Source organism: Mustela erminea, chromosome 3, assembly GCF_009829155.1.
Source record: "Mustela erminea isolate mMusErm1 chromosome 3, mMusErm1.Pri, whole genome shotgun sequence".
Taxonomy (NCBI): Eukaryota; Metazoa; Chordata; class Mammalia; order Carnivora; family Mustelidae; genus Mustela; species Mustela erminea.
Genome location: NC_045616.1, coordinates 151,592,039 through 151,610,380, shown reverse-complemented (window position 1 = coordinate 151,610,380; position 18,342 = coordinate 151,592,039). Strand labels below are relative to the sequence as shown.

At 40.9% G+C, this 18,342-nt stretch overlaps 1 protein-coding gene across 1 annotated transcript in view; it reads right to left on the bottom strand.

The window, feature by feature from the left end:
- Positions 1-18,342, bottom strand: part of MARCHF11 (membrane associated ring-CH-type finger 11) — a 100,565-nt gene that overhangs the window by 19,601 nt on the left and 62,622 nt on the right. The window contains exon 3 of the mRNA XM_032334977.1: positions 3,713-3,905. Within this exon, the coding sequence (XP_032190868.1) occupies positions 3,713-3,905 (193 nt within the window). The remainder of the gene's footprint in view (positions 1-3,712; positions 3,906-18,342) is intronic.

Below are 18,342 nucleotides of genomic sequence, written 5' to 3'. Positions count from 1 at the left end.
CTTTCTCACAAACCACATTCAAGTGCTCAGTAGCCAAATAGAGCCCATGGCTAGTGTCTGTGGTACCGGACACCAGCCGGACATCTTTATGACTGTAGTAAGTTCTACTAGACAGCCAAAGTCCAGGCATCTCAACCCTAAGAGTACCTCGGCCCCTGGGAGAATTCAAAACTTGAATGCAAGAAAAAACTGAATCTTGGCTTGACTTATTTCATTCAGCATAATCTCTTCCAGTCCCATCCATGTTGCTACAAAAGTTGGATATTCATCCTTTCTGATGGAGGCATAATACTCCATGAGAGACTATGGACTCTGAAAAACAATCTGAGGGGTTTGAAGGGGTGGGGGGTGGGTTGGGGTACCAGGTGGTGGGTATTAGAGAGGGCACGGATTGCATGGAGCCCTGGGTGTGGTGCAAAAATAATGAATACTGTTATGCAGAAAATAAATAAAAAATAAAATTAAAAAAAAAACTGAATCTTGGAAAAGCAGAAAGGGTATTAACTAATAATAATGAATAAAAGCAGAAGACAAATTCACTATGTGTACAAAGGAGTAAACAGATTTCCCCAGGTAAATACATTTTCTACAAAATTTTGTATTTAACATTCCACCAATAATCTCTTCCTCAGCAGTACAACCCCTGGCTGGATTGGAACATTTTTTTCATTCAGGTATAAGCTTCTGTGGATTTGCAAAATTGTTTTTTAAACAACATTTATGAAACTGTCAGTCTGCTCCTTCTCATTTAGGTGTAAACCAGTTTGAAAAGTTTACCTTAAGGCCCTCTGAATGGAGAGCCAACTTGACATTGTCCAATGGTGACAAGGGGGCCACTTCCCTATTGCTAAGCTGACTCATCTGTCAGCCTGCTTGGCTATCCCTCCCCCTTGAAATCTACCTGGAACCACCCCCAGCTCGCATACAACACCCCAGTACTCATGTCTCGCCACTTTGTCCAACTACCATTCCTGTTCCTCCTTCCAGAACCAAGTACATCCCACCATCTCCCATTACCTAGCCGCCCGCCTGTCCTCCTCTGCGGCTGGGAGCTCCTCCGGGGCAGGAAAGGGACTGACCCTGATTTGTATACCCAGCATCTACCTGGCACTAAGTCTGACACAAAGAAAGTTCTCAATAAATATTTACTGATCTGAGCTCAGCAAACTGGACATGCTTTCCACCCTAACTCAGACTCTTAAATCCTGTGGTGAGGGATAATCTGAGGCATAATCAGTATAATCTATCTTGTTACTGTCTACGATTAATTCAACAGACATTTGAATTAATTTGAAACATCAGCAGGAGCTATTACTGGCTATGATCCAAATGGTTACTGATAGCCTATGTGTATTTGCTAACTTGACTGTAGTAGTTTCCCAACTTCTCGAGGAAAAAAATGTGATTTTCTCTGGGCCCGAACAGACCAATTAATGTGATTATGAAGTGACAGGAACAATGCCATTCCATCTGAATTCTTTAACATTTTTCAAAATACTAGTAAATGCTTACATGATGAGATTTGGATTTAATGAGTCAAAATGTAATGAAAGGTACTGTCAATATTTGAAACTTCAGTAAAAACTCATGGTCCAAAGTGTAAGCCAGGAAAATATCAACTGGCTTTCATTCCTAAGAAACTTATCTTTATAAAATGGGCAAATACCCAAATTTCAAAAGGAAGCCTGAATATGTCATATTCTGCCAAAAAATCATTAGCTCATATGTATGTGCTTTTAAAACCAAAGTTGAATAATTCTGATTAAAAGACTGGCATTAGCAATCAAAATTTAAGACCTAGTAACTCAGCACTAAATGTAACCTGTAAAAACCAGGAAAGTGAGTTCCCAACCAGAATGGGTGAGTGTGTGTGTGTGTGTGTGTGTATTCCTCATTAGTGCTGTTATGATATCATAGTTCAAAGTCAACTGGACTCTTTCCCTCCAGGTTGGACTGGAAGCCTAATGGTTCCTTTGTTTTTCATCTCTCCTTTTCGTATCAGTGAAATACCACATTTCATAACATTGATGCTGGAGGACCGAATGAACACAGTCTATCTCTGAACTTACTGAGGAGCCTATAGAACAATTCTGTGACTCTCCTTTATTTAAAGCGGTGTCCTGGAGACTATATTTGTATAGAGATGTGGCATTTCCAAATGCTTCCAAGTGCATTATCATATTTAAAGCAAACTGTTTGTATACATGATTAACTCAATCATTCAGGCAACATCTGCTCAGTTTACATGTTATTCTTGACAGTTCCCCCTCCCCCCATTTTTTTTCCTTCCTGGCCTGAAATGTGATCGTTTTCTTTCCTATTATTCTTGTACTAGTGGCAAGGGAGAAAGAAAGGAGAGGAAATTCAGGCTAATCCTATTTTAAAATTTATAGAGTTCTTTTAGAAAAAAAGTCACTGAGAATATTAAAACTTCCAGTTAAATTAAGGCTCTGGTTAGTAGAGGCATGTATTTAAGTGATTTGAACTATTTTAGTATTTGTGACTTATTCAAATGCCTTTCATTTATAATTTCCAATTAATAACATCATTGTTTAGAATCATTATTTCTTTTACTTAGGCCTGTCTGCTAGGGAGTATTATTTCCGTCTTCATGGGCGAGGAAAGAGGACACGGAGAAACAGAGTTGACCTGTCCCAGCGGAGGCCCAGATTGGAAACCAAGTCACTGGATCCCAAATCGCACCCTTCCCTCAAACCAGTGGTTCCCAAGCTTGAGTGTTTGTGCGCATCTCAGCGGGCTTATGATGCACAGATGGCCAGGGCGGGGGGTAGGGGGTGGGAGTGGTGGTATTTGTCCTAACCCTGAAATTTCTGATTTGGCAGATGGGGTGGGGCCTGAGAACATGCATTTCCCAGTGGGACCACACTTTGAGAACCACTGCTGTCAACTATGGCTGCCTCTTTCAGCTTTCTTCTACAGCCTACTGAGCTGCATCAGGGCAGAGAAAGCCTCTTTGAGACTCTGTGGCCCTCTACGTCCCCACCCCCCACAGCCGACCAGACACCGTTCACAGCGGGCCAGGCACCTCACACACTTGAACCGGCTTCTGCTTTCTCATGGTACTAGGGAAATAGCGGATAGGCCAAGAGAAACGTTTAAGTCACCTTTTCTGGTAGGATCTGTTTAAGCTGAAATGTTTCATCCTTTTTCTCTTCTAAGCCACTGAATTGATTAAGCAAAACAAAGAAGCCCAAGACAGAAAGGAAAACTGACCCCTGGTCCCCAACCCTGCAAGGAGCCCTTATGTTCTCGAGGAATCTGTGTCACCTCGCCACGAGGTAAGCCCTCCCAGGGACTGTCGGTCCTCCCCCAAACACTCAGACCACCACCGGCATCCGTCAGTGCTTCCCCGGTTTGCTGAAGAGGGGGCTGAGATGCTCTCATTCCCTGGAAGTAAATGACAGTCCTTCTCCTGCCCACCCCAATCATTTCCTCCACTCCTCCTTCCTTTCCGTTGCAAAATAAGTCCCTTTAAATGGGCATTTTCCTGTTCATTTTTTAGACTGCATGGGAAGATAGATACTATGCTTTTTGAAGGAAGTGTCCAGATTGTGACACCCCCGACAGTGAAGTAGCTGGAAAACTGAGATCATGTGAACCACAACAGTCTATACGAGATCCCACTGGTGGAAACGTAGTAGCTGCAAGAAATGGATTACCGACAAGTTAATGTTCAACATCATGGTCTTACCTATGCACACTAGATCCATAAAACCATACATTCCATAGCAGATTTGAAAAAGGATGTCCTTCCTCTGCCACACTGCATAGGGGCTGAAGGCTGACCAGAGGAGCCAGGTCACACTCGCTATTAAGAACAGGGATCCTAGGATTACAGCAATCATCTGAACTTTCTCAACCAGTGTTATAGATATGCTTTGCCACTAAAAGAAAAACAGAGGCATGTGAGAAAAAGGTGCTGCGTTTAACTTAAAAAGAAAAAAAAAAAAACACATTTTCAGCCCCATGTTTCTCTCCATCATGTTAGACCCTTTTCAATCTGATCAGCCCCCAAATGAATTTTTCCATTTCATCAGGCTATAAAAAATAGACAAGCAGATAAAGATTAATGAATTGCCTTAGCGTCATTATTTTCCATAATTCACCATTCTGCAAATTTAATCTAGTTTTATTCCAGATAACAGTTCTGAGAGCGAATGGCTGAAGAATATTTAGTACCTGTGATCACATTATTATCTTTCATGCATGCACAAAATTAAATAGACTTTGAAGATATGTCTTGAAGACTCCTCTATTTGGAAACTTATTTTGCTCTTTAACACATTTGGCTACTGCAAAAAGGGTCTCTTGTTTGTACACCAAAAAAATGCATAAGAAACAAATAAGTAACTTAAGAACATCAGTGAAAAGTCATTAAAGTAACACACTAGAATTACAAGGGAACTGTACGATTGTACAATCTGTTATTGGTACATTTCATGTACTCAGATATGACTGAACTTTAATTATCTAAGGGGTGATCTGTGAAGCCATTTTTGTCAAGATTTAGAATTTGTAAACAAATGGAGTATCTTTGAAATTTTCAAACTGCGTAAGTACCGCACTAGTCAACGGGGAGAATAATTTGGTATCTGAAGTATCCGAATGTGGGAGGATTTTACAGTATAAATGATCAAAAGTCTTTCAAGGGTGTTATCAACGTAAAAAAATTAATTAGTCATGTTCTCCCTTTTGCATCATTGAGAAGAAACAAAACTAGAATCGCTATTAGGGTTTGTCAGTAAACAATGAAACTCCAAACAACCTGCACAATTTCATTCTGTGTGAAAGAGCTCTGGCTGTTGCAACATATGGCTTGTCAAAAGAATTCCGAAGCAGTTTAAATAAGCTTTAAAAGCAAATGAGCTTGAACAATCAGTATCCATTGGGTGAATGTGATATTTCCTTAAACTCTTTACTTACCTTTCAGTCTGAGTACGTGCATCCCAAATGGCAAGTCTGTCACTACTTCCCTTTCTCCCTCACTGCTTCCATCTCTCATCAAAAATACTTCGCGCACCGTATTTAAATGTGCCCTTTTCCTTGCATATTCATGGATATTGTTAAATTCTACATTTGTTAAAAATTAAGTATCAAAATGCATTCGAAACATTGAATTCTCTAAAGTCATTTATTTTTCCTTTAAAAACTTCAGAACCAAAGGACAGCTTGGTGGAATTCTACAAGAAGGGTATTTCTAACGATTTTAATATGCAGATTCATTTACTGAAAAATGACTTCTGCTTTTACAATTCTAGATAAGTAATAATTAAATTTGTCAATATTATCTTATTATACAACTGAATCAATTTATTTCAAACGTGTATATGAATTTGATGTCTTTTTTTTTTTTAACTAGTTTCCTGACATAATTTTAAACACATTCATTTTGAACAGCCAGGCATTGGAATTTAAAGCCATTTTAAATCTGGTGTCACCAAACAGGTGTGAAGTGTCACTGTTTGTTGGTTTTGTTTTGTCTCGGTGCTCACTGAAATCCGCATTAAACACAACAACATGGTAAACAGCACAGGAAACCACTTCCAGCTAACGTCCACCCCAGAAGGGTGCTATCCTGTCTACATGCATTATGTTACCCTTTATCAATTTATTAACCACATCAGATAGATGAAACAAAGCATACTTTTAAATCCATGGGGCAAAGGTACACAAGTTGTGTGTGTGTATGTGTGTGAGAGAGAGAGATTTTCACATGGTGAACCATTTGTTTCAAAACACATAAGCCTGAATCACAGAAGTCTTGGGTAAGCCCCAGTGAGTAAGGATTTATCCAGAACGGTACAGGGTGCCTGGGAGGCTCAGTGGGTTAAGTGGCTGACTTCGGCTCAGGTCATGAGCTCAGGGTCCTGGGATCGAGCCCCATCTAGGGCTCTCTCTGCTCAGCAGGGGCCTGTTTCTCTCTCGTGCTGTCTCTCAAGTAAATAAATAAAAATCTTAAGGAAAAGAAAATGGACTTAAGTTTTTCCTTTCCCAGAAATCCCTTACGTTCCACGTTCATTCTGTAGTTTTAGTGGAGTTAAATTTGGACAGATCAATATTGTACAACTAATCATATTTAGCTTCGGTTAGGCTTACTAATCAATTGATCCAAGACTGCCTGCACGTCAATTTAGAAAAACATGGTGGCCAAGGGCATCTGTAGCGAGATCCTACCAACCACTCAGGAGTTTGGGGAACTGGACAGGGCGGAGGGATGCAGCTGAGCTGTCTCCTGGGACACGGGAAATGACAGTGGTTCCCATCTGAGAGTGAACGTGACTGCCAGCCACACTGGGCCTGGAAGCTTCTGACCCACAAGGCTTAGGCTGTTCCTTGGCAGGGAAGAAGAATGAGTGAAGGGACAGACCTACCAGGAAATAAGAAACACAGATGTTTCACCCTTGTCTGAGGACATCAAATTTAAAATGGTTTAAAATTCAAATACCTGGCAGGTTGAAATTAATGTGTTTTAAAATTATGCCCAGAAAGCTCGGGGAAAAAAAGAGAACAACTCTCAATTTCAATTCACTGAGATGCTTATTTATTATTATCAGAGAAATTATTTTTTGTGGTAGAGATGAGAAATAATTTGAGATTTCTGAAGCTTCTTTCTCAAGAAGGATAAACTGCTCAAAATCTATAATAAGCTCCCTGAAATTTCTGGTTTTATATCACTCCGGTAACAATGCAAAAACGCCAGTGTCTGCAAGTGTATCGATGTTCTTTATACACTGATGGACCTTAAAATCAGCACCATTCCACTGAATAGCTAATGAGGCAAATCCTTATTGAAACCAAAATCATTAAACTGATTATGAACACAGGGATTTTCCCTTTGAACGCTGATATCATCTTGGTAATTTCTTTGCCCATTATATAACGCGCTTTCTTACTGTTACCATTAAGCAGAAAAAGTGGGATTGCTCACATTCTTCCCCTAGGAGAAATAATGCTGCTTTCCACCACTAGGAAACACCCACCTGGCATCTTTGCCCTGGGAGGTACAAATTATCGAGCGGGCTCAGACTCAAGAAGCTGTGTTAATGGACCATTAGCTTAGACAATAAAAATAGAAGATGAGTCTCTTGGGGCTTCTCTCCCCATCCCAATGGTATCCAAGGCCTAGATTTCAGTCTGTAAGATATTTCTGAATCTTGAACAGAATTTGTCAACTGCCGAACATACCTTTCACCTCTAAAACTTAGTATGTATGGATGGATACATGTATGTGTCGTATGTATTTCTTTAAATTTCTTTCCAAGTTTGTTAATGTAAGTACCATACCAATAAGCAGAATGACTCTGAATAATTGTTACTGTGCACCTGGGTGGCTCAGTCGTTAAGCGTCTGCCTTCAGCTCACACCATGATCCCGGGGTCCTGGGGTCAAGCCCCGCAGCAGGCTCCCTGCTCAGCGGGAAGCCTGCTTCTCCCTCTCCCACTCCCCCTGCTTTGGTTCCCTCTCTTGCTGTCTCTTTCTCTCTCTCTCTGTCAAATACATAAATAAATCTTTTTAAAAATAAGTAAATTATTATTATATCTTTCCATAATATTTTAATATGTTTGGCTTTTATATTCCTGAAAAGACGTTCACATCTATACAATCTATTGGCTGTATTGTTAGAAAAAATGGGACCAAGTAGTTCCTCTTCTGAAAATTCATCCTCATCTGTTGTAAAGAAGCAATTTAATAATTACAGTCTATATTTATAGAGGGCTGACACTTCCCCGGCACTTTTCTAGGAGTTTTTTAAAATTCATTTAATCCATTTAATCCCCACAACAACTCTGTGAGGAAAGTACTATTATTTTCCCCACTTTAAAGATAAGTAACCTGAGGCAGAGAGAGTCAAACAATTTGCCCAAGGTTACACACCTAGTAAGGACAAAGGCTGACATTGAACCCAAGTAGTCTGGCTCCTAGGTTCACACTTTTATATTATATTTATATTATATGTCCTTGAACAACACAAGGATTAGAGATGCCAACCCCCCCCCCACACACAACCAAAAAACCCATGTATAACTTCTGAATCCCCCAAAATGTAACTACTAATAGCCTACTGTTGACCAGAAACCTTAGCAATGACAAGGGCACCTGGGTGGCTCAGTCAGTTGAGCATCTGGCTCTTGATTAAGGCTTGTGTCATGATCTCAGGGTTGTGACCTGCATCGGGCTTGGGCTCGTGCTCAACAGGGAGTCTGCTTGGAGAGACTTGCCCTCGGCACCCCCCCACCACCGCGTGTGTCTGCACGGTCACTCAGATAAATAAATAAATCTTAAGAAGAAAAGAAACCTTAGCAGTGACATAAACAGTAAACGGACTCATATTTTGTAAGTTTATATATTAGATGCTGTATTCTTATAGTAAAGTAAGCTAGAGGGGGGAAATGTGAAGAAAATCCTAAGAAGAGAAAATACATTTACAGTACTGTACTGGATTTATCCGAAAACATCCATGTATAAGCGGGTTCACGCTGTTGAAACCTGTCGTCCAAAGGTCGTCTGTGCTATACAGTAATTCTGAGCTCTGATGACAATTAACTACATAGATCCCATTCTGATGACAACTACATATATCCCATCTTTGCAGTGACACTACAGTTTTCCTGGGAACAGCTTCAAGTCTCCATTCTTTGGTCCTGAAATAGCTTTCCAGCTGGACTGCTGGCTATGAGCCATTCCCTGATCCCGAGTGGCACCCCCAAGTCTACATTCCTAATGAAAAGAGCCCCGTGACGGAGGGCTACATGTGTGGCACTGTGCCCGTGCCTGGCATATAAGTCTCGCAGGAAGGATGAAAGGAAGGGACAGAGGCATATGATGAGGAAGAGAGGGAAGGAAGGGAATGGGGGGAGGGGAGAGGAGGAGCGGCAGGGTGGGTACACTCCCCACTTTTGCTTAATCTGTCTCCCCATATTATCCGAAATGTCACGTACTTTTCATTTTGGTCCCTCTCTGTCTTTGAGCATGCTCCTTTCTCAGCATGCTCTGCCCTTCTCCCTTTTCTCACGGGCAGAAATCTCTCACCCATCCGTAACTGGTTCACATGCCAAGTCTTCTCAACAGCCGTCCCCACCTCCCCTTGGGCGGAATCCCTCTGTCTGGACCCCATAATCCACTGTTTATATTTCTGTTTAGTGCAGATTTCTCTCTTGCATCCCAGATGATTATCTCCCTATCATTGGCAGCCTGTAAGTTTCATGTAGGCAGAAGGTGAGTCTCACCCAGAAAATGCTTGACTCCTTGGTATTCTTTTTTTTTTTTTTTTTTTTTTTTTTATTTTTTTTTTTTTTTTTTTCCAGCATAACAGTATTCATTATTTTTGCACCACACCCCGTGCTCCATGCAATCCGTGCCCTCTATAATACCCACCACCTGGTACCCCAACCACCCACCCCCCGTCCCTTCAAAACCCTCAGATTGTTTTTCAGAGTCCATAGACTCCTTGGTATTCTGACTTCAGTTCCCATCATCTTTCTGATGTCCACAATCTCGTTCTCTGCACATCCATTCTGTCCTTCCTATGGGATCAAGTCCCAGGTCTGGCCAAACCACCAGTGAGTAGAGAAGCGAGAATTTAAACTCCAACTTATTTCCAAAGCCCAAGTTCTTTCCAAAATGCCCTTCTCCCTGCCTACATAAACTGACACATCCTACATCTGAAAACAAAAACAAACTGAGCATAATCATACCTCTTGAAAAGGTGGTTGTACAGCTAGGGAAAAGTCAACATACGCAAAAGGCAGTTGAGCAGAGCAGAGTGCCAACAAAATGGGACCAACTGTTTTCTAAATGGCATTCTCGAATACTTCTTCAGTCTGAAAGTTGCAGTTTGTTATATGAATATTAACACAAAGAAGATAAACTCAAGGAGCTAGAGCTCTTTTATTTTACTGAAATTTAAAACCAATGAAATAAATTCACATTGGAAATTATTTAATATTCTCACTATACACAGCTGTTTATAGAGATGTACCAAGTACAGTCCACCGGTCATAAAAAGACATAGACAAGGTACATGGCCCAGAATCGGGTATCACTGTGTGTGAGGGTTTATGTCAGTGTGGCATTCTTCATGAGAAATTAGATAATTACCCCAATAATTACCACAGACTTCTTTGAAGTCATGGCAAAACGGCTGCCTTTCCCAAAAAAATCCAACTAATTGATACAGATTTATAAGTTCCTTCAGAGAAAAAAGGATGAAAGAATAAGCTGGGAATTTTCTTTAAAGAAATGATGGGAGCCCAGTCCAAGGTAAGACCAAGTCATCTCCTCATATAAATCACTTCCAGCCCGTAAGATAAGAACGGGAGAAAGGCATCCACTCCATCGGGTCTCCAGGAAGCTATTTAGAAAGATGTACCTGTCATTCTATTGTCTGAAACAGTTAATGCACCTTCTCAATTTAGAACCCAATTTTCTCCCTGAAAATCACACATGCTCAGAGGGAACGAAATTGAACTCAAAGAAAGTGATTTGTTCGATGTGCATTAAATCCTTCATTCTCGAGTACTGTTTCACCTTTGTTTTTAAAAGGCAGGTCAGATATGAATCATGAGCTAATAGATTTGTAGTATGATGATTTGTATGGGCACGTATGACAGCGGGATTACTTACCAGTGTCACAGAAGAGAACTCCTGCTCTTAAGAAATGTCCTCTTCAGAAAAATGAATTTAGCTAAAACCTATTTTCAATCATCTCAGATGGTGTTTAAATTGAACCACTGTAAGCTGGGATTTGAAATGCTGGCAGAAAACATCTCTGTGTGTAATCAATGTGACATGAGGATACAACATTCAGTTAATTATATGCCCATTCTTTGTAGAGTTGTATTTATAGGCTGCATAGTAAACAGGATTTCTTGCTTTGGTATGGGTCCTCTCTGCTAGAAAAACTTCTTCAGAAACTTATCAGAGCTGAAATTAAAATCAGACAAAACACATTTGCTTTGCCTGAGAAAGGTGAAATTTTTTTTTTGAGAAAGGTGAAATTTAAATAACTCAGAAAATAAATAGGAAAAAAAGAAATACTTCTTTAAAATAATTAAGAAAAACTGATAAAACTCTACTACAGGTAATGAGGAAAAAAAAAGAGAAGATATAAAATGACTGTTTCTACAGGTAAAAAGAGTAATAAAGGAATATAGTAAACAACTTTAGGCCAGTTAATTCAATAACATAGATGAAATAAATTATTTGAAAAACATAAGTTATCAAAATTGACTCAAGAAGAAATAGAATGTATGACTAATTCTTCAAAAAATGGTTGAATTTATAATTAAAAGCCTTCAACAAATAAATGAACAAATGCCTCAAGGACCAGATGGTTTTACTGTAGAATTTCGTAAAACATTAAAGAAAAAAAAAATCAAAGTTACATATACTCTACCAAAAATAAAAGACAGAATATTTCCCAACTTATGTTATGAGGTCATGCAAAACCCTGATACCAAACCCTGAAAAAGAAAAGAAAATTTTAAGAAAAATTTCAGACTGATACTCCCTATGAGCATAAATGGAAAAAGTAATCATCTACAAAATATTAACAAATCAAATCCGGCAGTAAATAAAAAGACTAATGCATCCTGAGTGAGTGGGACTTATCCTAGAGTTGAAATGTTAATAAAACAAAATGTTAATCAATGTAGTTAATGATATTAAGAAACTAAAAAATAAAAGACAAAGAGAAAGATCCTCTTAAAAGATGCAGTAAAATTGGGGCACCGGGGTGGCTCAGTGGGTTAAGCCTCTGCCTTCAACTCAGGTCATGATCTCAGGGTCCTGGGATCGAGTGCCACATCGGGCTCTCTGCTCAGCAGGGAGCCTGCTTCTCCCTCTCTCTCTGCCTGCCTCTCTGTCTACTTGTGATCTCTGTCTGTCAAATAAATAAATCAAATATTTTTTTAAAAAGATGCCGTAAAATTATATGACAAACACTCATTCAGGATAAAAACTAGGAACAGAAAGAAAAGTTCTTAACCTGAAAAGGGCATCTACAAAAGACTGAAAGCTGGGATCACACTTAATGGCATGAGGAAAAAAACGATGTTTTCTCCCTACGATCAGGAAGTGGGCAGAGATGTTCACCCTTATTACGCCTATTCACTAGGAAACTAGAATTCCTAGTCAATGGAATAAGTCAAGGAAAATAAAAAAGGTATAAAGATTGTAAAGGAAGAACTATAAAATTATTTCTATTTGCAGATGACATGATTATCTATGGAGAAAATCCTAGGGAATCTACAAGAAAACCTAACAGAATTAGGAAGTTAATTCAGCAAAGCCTCAAAAAATTTTTCAATAAACAAACATCAATTGTATAAAATACCACAGCAAAAAGTTGGGAAATGAAATTACAAAAATAATACCACATAAAAAATACCATAAAACATTAATTACTTAGGACTAAAATTTTTGAAAGATAATCTGCAAATCACTCTAAAAGAAATTAAAGAAGACCTAAACAAATGGCACTTATGAAGACTTACTACTGTTCAGATAATTATTCTCCCCAAATTTAGGTTCTACAGTTAAAGCAGAAGAAATTAGTATCAGAAAAACAATGGTTTCTTGTTACTGTTTACAGTTTCAAATCAGAGGCCACTGGTTTAGAATGATCGCTAATCAGCTGACATCATCAATCTAATTTTAACTCACAATGATTAAAAGGAAAAACAAATCTCCAAATCGTTGGTAGCAATCTCCACAGAAGTTCAGCAGAAAACTCTCTGGACTTACTTTCTTATAGGGAATCAACTTTCCCAGAGTTCCCTTGACAGGTCCTTAACACATATCCTGTGAGGCACCTGAGTCTTGGCTACAGAACATCATTTTGTTTAATTAAAATGCCTGAAACTAGATCGCATGTTCACCAAAAAAGCAGAAAAGTGGAGGGCACCTCCCTGTGTGTACTAGGGGATGCTGTGAGGGCTTCATATTATTGTGCAGTACTCACAGCACCAATGAAATTTTGTTCTTTCTTCCAGAAACCTGGAAGTTCAAGAGGTTTGACAAGCCGTGTCTCCTAACTACAGAGATTGTAGTCAATATGGTTTGCAGCTCAACGAGAAGAAACTGAGAACCTCAAGGTGAGGTTCACCATGGGGGATCCTGGGATGAGTGTCAGGGACTATGTGTCTGGGACCTAGGATTAAGTGAAGTAGGAGATTTTCTTTCCCCAGAATAAAGCCCTTAGAAGATGGGGGTGGGGTGTGGGGCAGGGTTAGGGTGGCAGGTTATAGACATCGGGGAGGGTATGTGCTATGGTGAGTGCTGTGAATTGTGTAAGACTGAGACCTGTACCCCTGAAGCAAGTAATGCATTATATGTTAATTAAAAAAAAAAGTTAAAAAAGAAAAGAAGAAGAAGAAGACGGCCTATAAGACTTCACTCTGGTAAGGAGGTTCTTCCCGGTTTTCCTCATGACAATTAGGCTTGATTGCGCTAGATGTAGGAATAGGCAAGGCTGCCCTTTGACTTCAGGGTCAGGAGAATAAAGTCCTGGATGAATAGGGACAAAGACAAAACTGATCCAAAGCCACGGAGAGCACCAAAGGGACCACAGATCCAGAGCTAGGTAGGCCACTGTGACCAGAGAGTCTGCAAAGTGTGAAAATTTAGTTCTGGGGGCGGGGGCGTGGGGGGGGTGGGGGAGGAGGGAAGGGAAGGAAAAGAATCTAAAATCAAATCAAGGTTTGGTTACTGAGAAGTAAAACTAGTGGAGCCCAGAGATGTGCCACGGGAAGGGATGCTACACGGGAGGGGCATCTGTGAACGGCTAGGGGCCACGACACCACTACGCACGTGAGAGGAGCCTTGTAAAGCACTCCATGTCCAGAAAAAACCCTGGAATAAAAGCTGTCTCTTATCTCGATGCCAAATTTTTGGAATAGGAGACTAAATCCTCGAGAAAATCCTCTCTCGCTGCCTCCAGATTGGCCGGATGATGGTACATCAAAGAAGCTGAAGGTATGAAAAGTTTTCTTCTAAGAGATGAGGATCATTAATTGGAAGGTTTCGTCTGAGAAAAATCTCTCAAATGACTATGTCTATCCCCGACAGACCTCACTGCGAGTTCTCTACAGGCAGGGATGGACCTTACAGATGTCTGAGTCTTTGTCTCTTGGCACTGTAGGGACAGGCCAGCAGAAACAACTACTTTTGAACTAACAAGCATTACTTTAGCAACTACAGGACACATAGTCCGCATGAGAAATACCAAAGATTCTGGATTTCCCTTAAGATAAAGCATATTGATTCTCCCCTTTTTTTCTTTTCATTTTTCCAGAATTATTCCCCACCTCATCTCTCAATGTTCTCTTTTATTCAATTGTTTCGATTGTTACCGACTTTCATGATTGTTAAAGGTGTATTAAACCACATTTATCCAAAAGTTAGGATAGTAACTAGATTTTGCCCCATATGAATCCAAAGTGTGTCTGTATATAATCCATTTTTAGTTCATTACCTTCTCAATATTTGATATTAATTATGTTTAAACACAGATTCCCCTGGAGATTTCTATCTAAGTAATTAGTCGGTGGTCATAACCCTATTTACATGTTTTCTCCACTAAGAGTTGAAAGCTACCTTTGTTAAAGCTTATTTAAACTCTCAGTGGACTGCTGCTGTTTTCAATCTTGATCTTGGAGCAAAATTTTCATGGAAAGCAACTATCTTCCCATTTGAAATACTTGAGCTCATGTCACCCAAACACTGTATATTCTCGTAGTCGTAACAGTACATTCTCGTAGTTTTTTCTTGGGTAATTACAAACCAGACCATGAGGAGCATTAGCTCTTCTGTGGAATTTATCCAGAGTCTTAACAAAGTGACTTTTTCTTAGCAGTGGCAAGGCAGCATAACGTGCTGGTACAAACACACAGTGTGAATTGACTCTGATAACAAGTGAATTATTCTTATAAGGATCTCCAGTGTTCTCTATAAAATGACAGTTGACATTGTATCTCAGAATTATTGTGTACTGATACTCCATGCTTTGCTCCCCTTCCTTAATTGGGTTCTGGGGACTGAACGAGTGGCCATAAGACCATGAAGTCAGAAACAGGGAAGACACAGCCCATCACACTGAGTACTGAATGCACAGTGTCCACTACACGGAACTGGGCTTCGCCTCACTTCTTGGCCAGGGAAGACTCACCATGAGAGGACACCACCAGCATAAAGGTGTACATAGAACAGCACCTGCTTTAAATTTCTGATGTGTATAAATGTATCCCCCCTTCAGCATATACTTACCAGATGCCTGGTACCTCTCAGGCACTATAGCAGTTACTAGGCTGGGGAAAAATCCTATTCTTACGGGAATCACTATCTAAGTATTAAAAAGAAACCAAAAAAGGCTTTTAGGACAAGGCAATGGGGGGAGCAGAGTTTGAAAGGATGGGCAAGAATGTTGACTCAGTGGAGAGTATGCTGCAGACACGGAGAGTGATGGGAAAGGCAGACACGAGCTGCGAGGTCTGGAAAACAGTGAGATTTTTACTGTTGCTGGAGAGTAGGGTCCATGTGGACAAGCCGTGAGAGCCAGCTCCTGAGGCGATCCCAGCACTGGTTATGGAGTTTGAGCTTTATTCTCTCAGGCAATGACTATTAGAAAAATCACAAGGAAGAACCAGGTCTGAAGATGACAGGATGTCTCTGAGGGGTTTATCTGCCTGGCGCTGCTCTTGCTTCTGGTGTTTTCCAAAGAAGGACACAATGTACCCCTTCCCACATGCTCTTCTGCTATGTGGCCTTGTCCATTCCTGTCAAGAAGGAGCACTGATTTCTCCACTGTGTTGAGTAACGGATGCTTTAACCAGCAGAATACGGCAGAAGTGACCCTGTATCAGTTCCAAGCACAGACCTTAACTGTCATGGCAGCATTTCTTCTAAGAAGTGTGACCACCTCGAGACCGCCATCGTGTAAAAATCTCAAGCCATGAGAAGCCCTGGGTAGGGACAGCATCATGTGAAGAGGGAGCTGAAAGAGCACTGAGGCACTAGACATGTGAATGAGAAGCAATCTTGGAAGTGGCTCCTCCAATCCCAGACCCCCAGCAGATACCACAGTGATCACAGAAGAATCACCCAACTGAACACTTTCTGACCACAAAATCATGAGCAAAAGAAAATGGTGGTTTCAAATCACTAAGTATCGGGATAGCTTTTTCAACAGCAAGAGAGGAGTGCGATCCCTCCCTTCACTGATCATTCTTTGCATCATGGTAATTGCAGGAGCAACAGGTTGAGAATCAGAAAACCCGACTCTTGGTGTGTCACCAACTCATTCCATATCCTCAACTTCTCGACCTTTCTCTTCCTCACTTAAAATGAAGATGTCAATGAAATCACCTGGAAAGCTCCTTTCTGCTCTATAATTCCCTCAAATACCCCTTTCTATTATGTAACCTTACCTTCCCACTCTCATGTCCCTCTGTCTCCTTCTCCCCGTATCACCTCCGGGTCCTAAGACAAATTGTCTTTAAAAGCACAAGGATTTCTTGGGGGAAATGGAAATTATGTAAAATTGGAATGTGCTGATGGTTGCATAAGCCAATGTATTTACTAAAAATCACTGAATTGTGCATTAAAAAATAGGTGATTTTAATTATATATAAGCTATACCTCAATAAAACTTATTTAAAGATATATTCATTTGTTTTAGAGAGAGAGAGCACTAGCAGGAGGGACAGAGGGAGATGGAGAGAATCTTAAGCAGAATTCCCACTGAGCGCAGAGTCTGACACGGGGCTTGATCCCAGGACCCCAACATCAGGTCCTGAACCAAAATCAAGAGTCAGATGCTCAACTGACTGAGCCACCCAGATGCCCTTCAATAAAACTGTTTTTTAAGACCCCAGAAAGTCCTTAAAATAGCAAAATGAGTGAAATCTTTTCAGCAATTACTTGCTTGGTTAGTGTGTGCTATCTTTTATTATAAAATACTAGAAATGGGTTTAATTTTTTAATTCCATAGAATTCCCCATGCAACCCAGCAGAGAGGGGACCCCTCAGAAGGCCATTTACCCAAAATCACTCTGCTCTATCCACTATCCTCTGCTTGGAATCTGGGTGAGATTTGAATACAGGGTCTGATATTTCCAGCTGGTTGCTATATGACTTTGGACAAGACCACAGGGACTCCTCAGCAATCACATCTGTGCGTGCAATGCTATCAAAGCAGATACACTGTATAATCAGAAGCCACAGAAAGCCTAGAGGCGAAGGTAACATGTGCTCTGGGGTCTTGGAGCATCAGCAGAAGTTCATTAGGCAGGAAAGAAGGTGCCAGATGGAAGACCCAAGGACCTGCCGTTCTTTAGCTTCAGGTCTGATTCACCTTCATCTTTCAGTCACTGTTCCTCCTAGTTTTGAGTTCTCCCCCGACACGGAGTTTGCAAGCCAACGACAGTCAAAGAGTGGCTCGCTTAGCCATTAATGTGAATAATCCAGTGTAACATCTGGTTTCCACCTTCAGGTAGCCCAGCGTCTCTTGAGTGATTAGACCCACGGATGGTAAGCAGGGGGCAACAGGCTGTACAAACAATACAGTATGTCATGAAGCCATAAGCTGAGCAAAAGGGATTGTGAGTTTCATGGGGGTAGTTTGCTGGATAGACACCGACACAAGCTAACGCAATACACAACAGCTTCCTGGAAGAGATGGGCTGGCCAGGGACTGGCAGGGAGAATTCAGAGGTGTGAAAATCAAAGCTAAAACCTTCCAGGCAGGAGCAACTCAGCAAGGCTCCAAGGCGGGAGAATGAGCAAAAGATGTTTCTGCCGAGCACAGTTTTTTAAAAGGGACTGATAATGCAGGATGCTGGAAGAAAGAATTTGAGAAGTAAAAAGTGTCATCTGTGGGATCAGGCTGGAACATCCAGCAGTAGGACTAATTTCCTCCCTGTAAGTCCTATTGTCCGTGACTATCTGTTCACACATCTGTCCTCGGCAGACCTCACTGTGAGTTCTCTACAGGCAGGGCTGGACCTTACAGATGTCTGAGTCTTTGTCTCTCGGCGCTGTAGGGACATGCTGGCAGAACTCAAGAAACAGGGGGTCAACAAAAGGACAGATTTTGCTTTATCTCTTTACCTGCGGGACTTCCCAAAAGTCACTTTCACTTTCTCATTCCAATGCAGCTCTCAACCAAGGATGACTTTGCCCTGCCCACGCCCCAGGGGTCATCTGACAGTATCTGGAGGCATTTTCACTTGTCCTTCCTGGAGATGGTGCTGTTGGCATCTAGGGGTCAGGGGTCACAGATGCTGTCCAACATCCTACAACTTGTAAGTCAGCCCCCACAACACA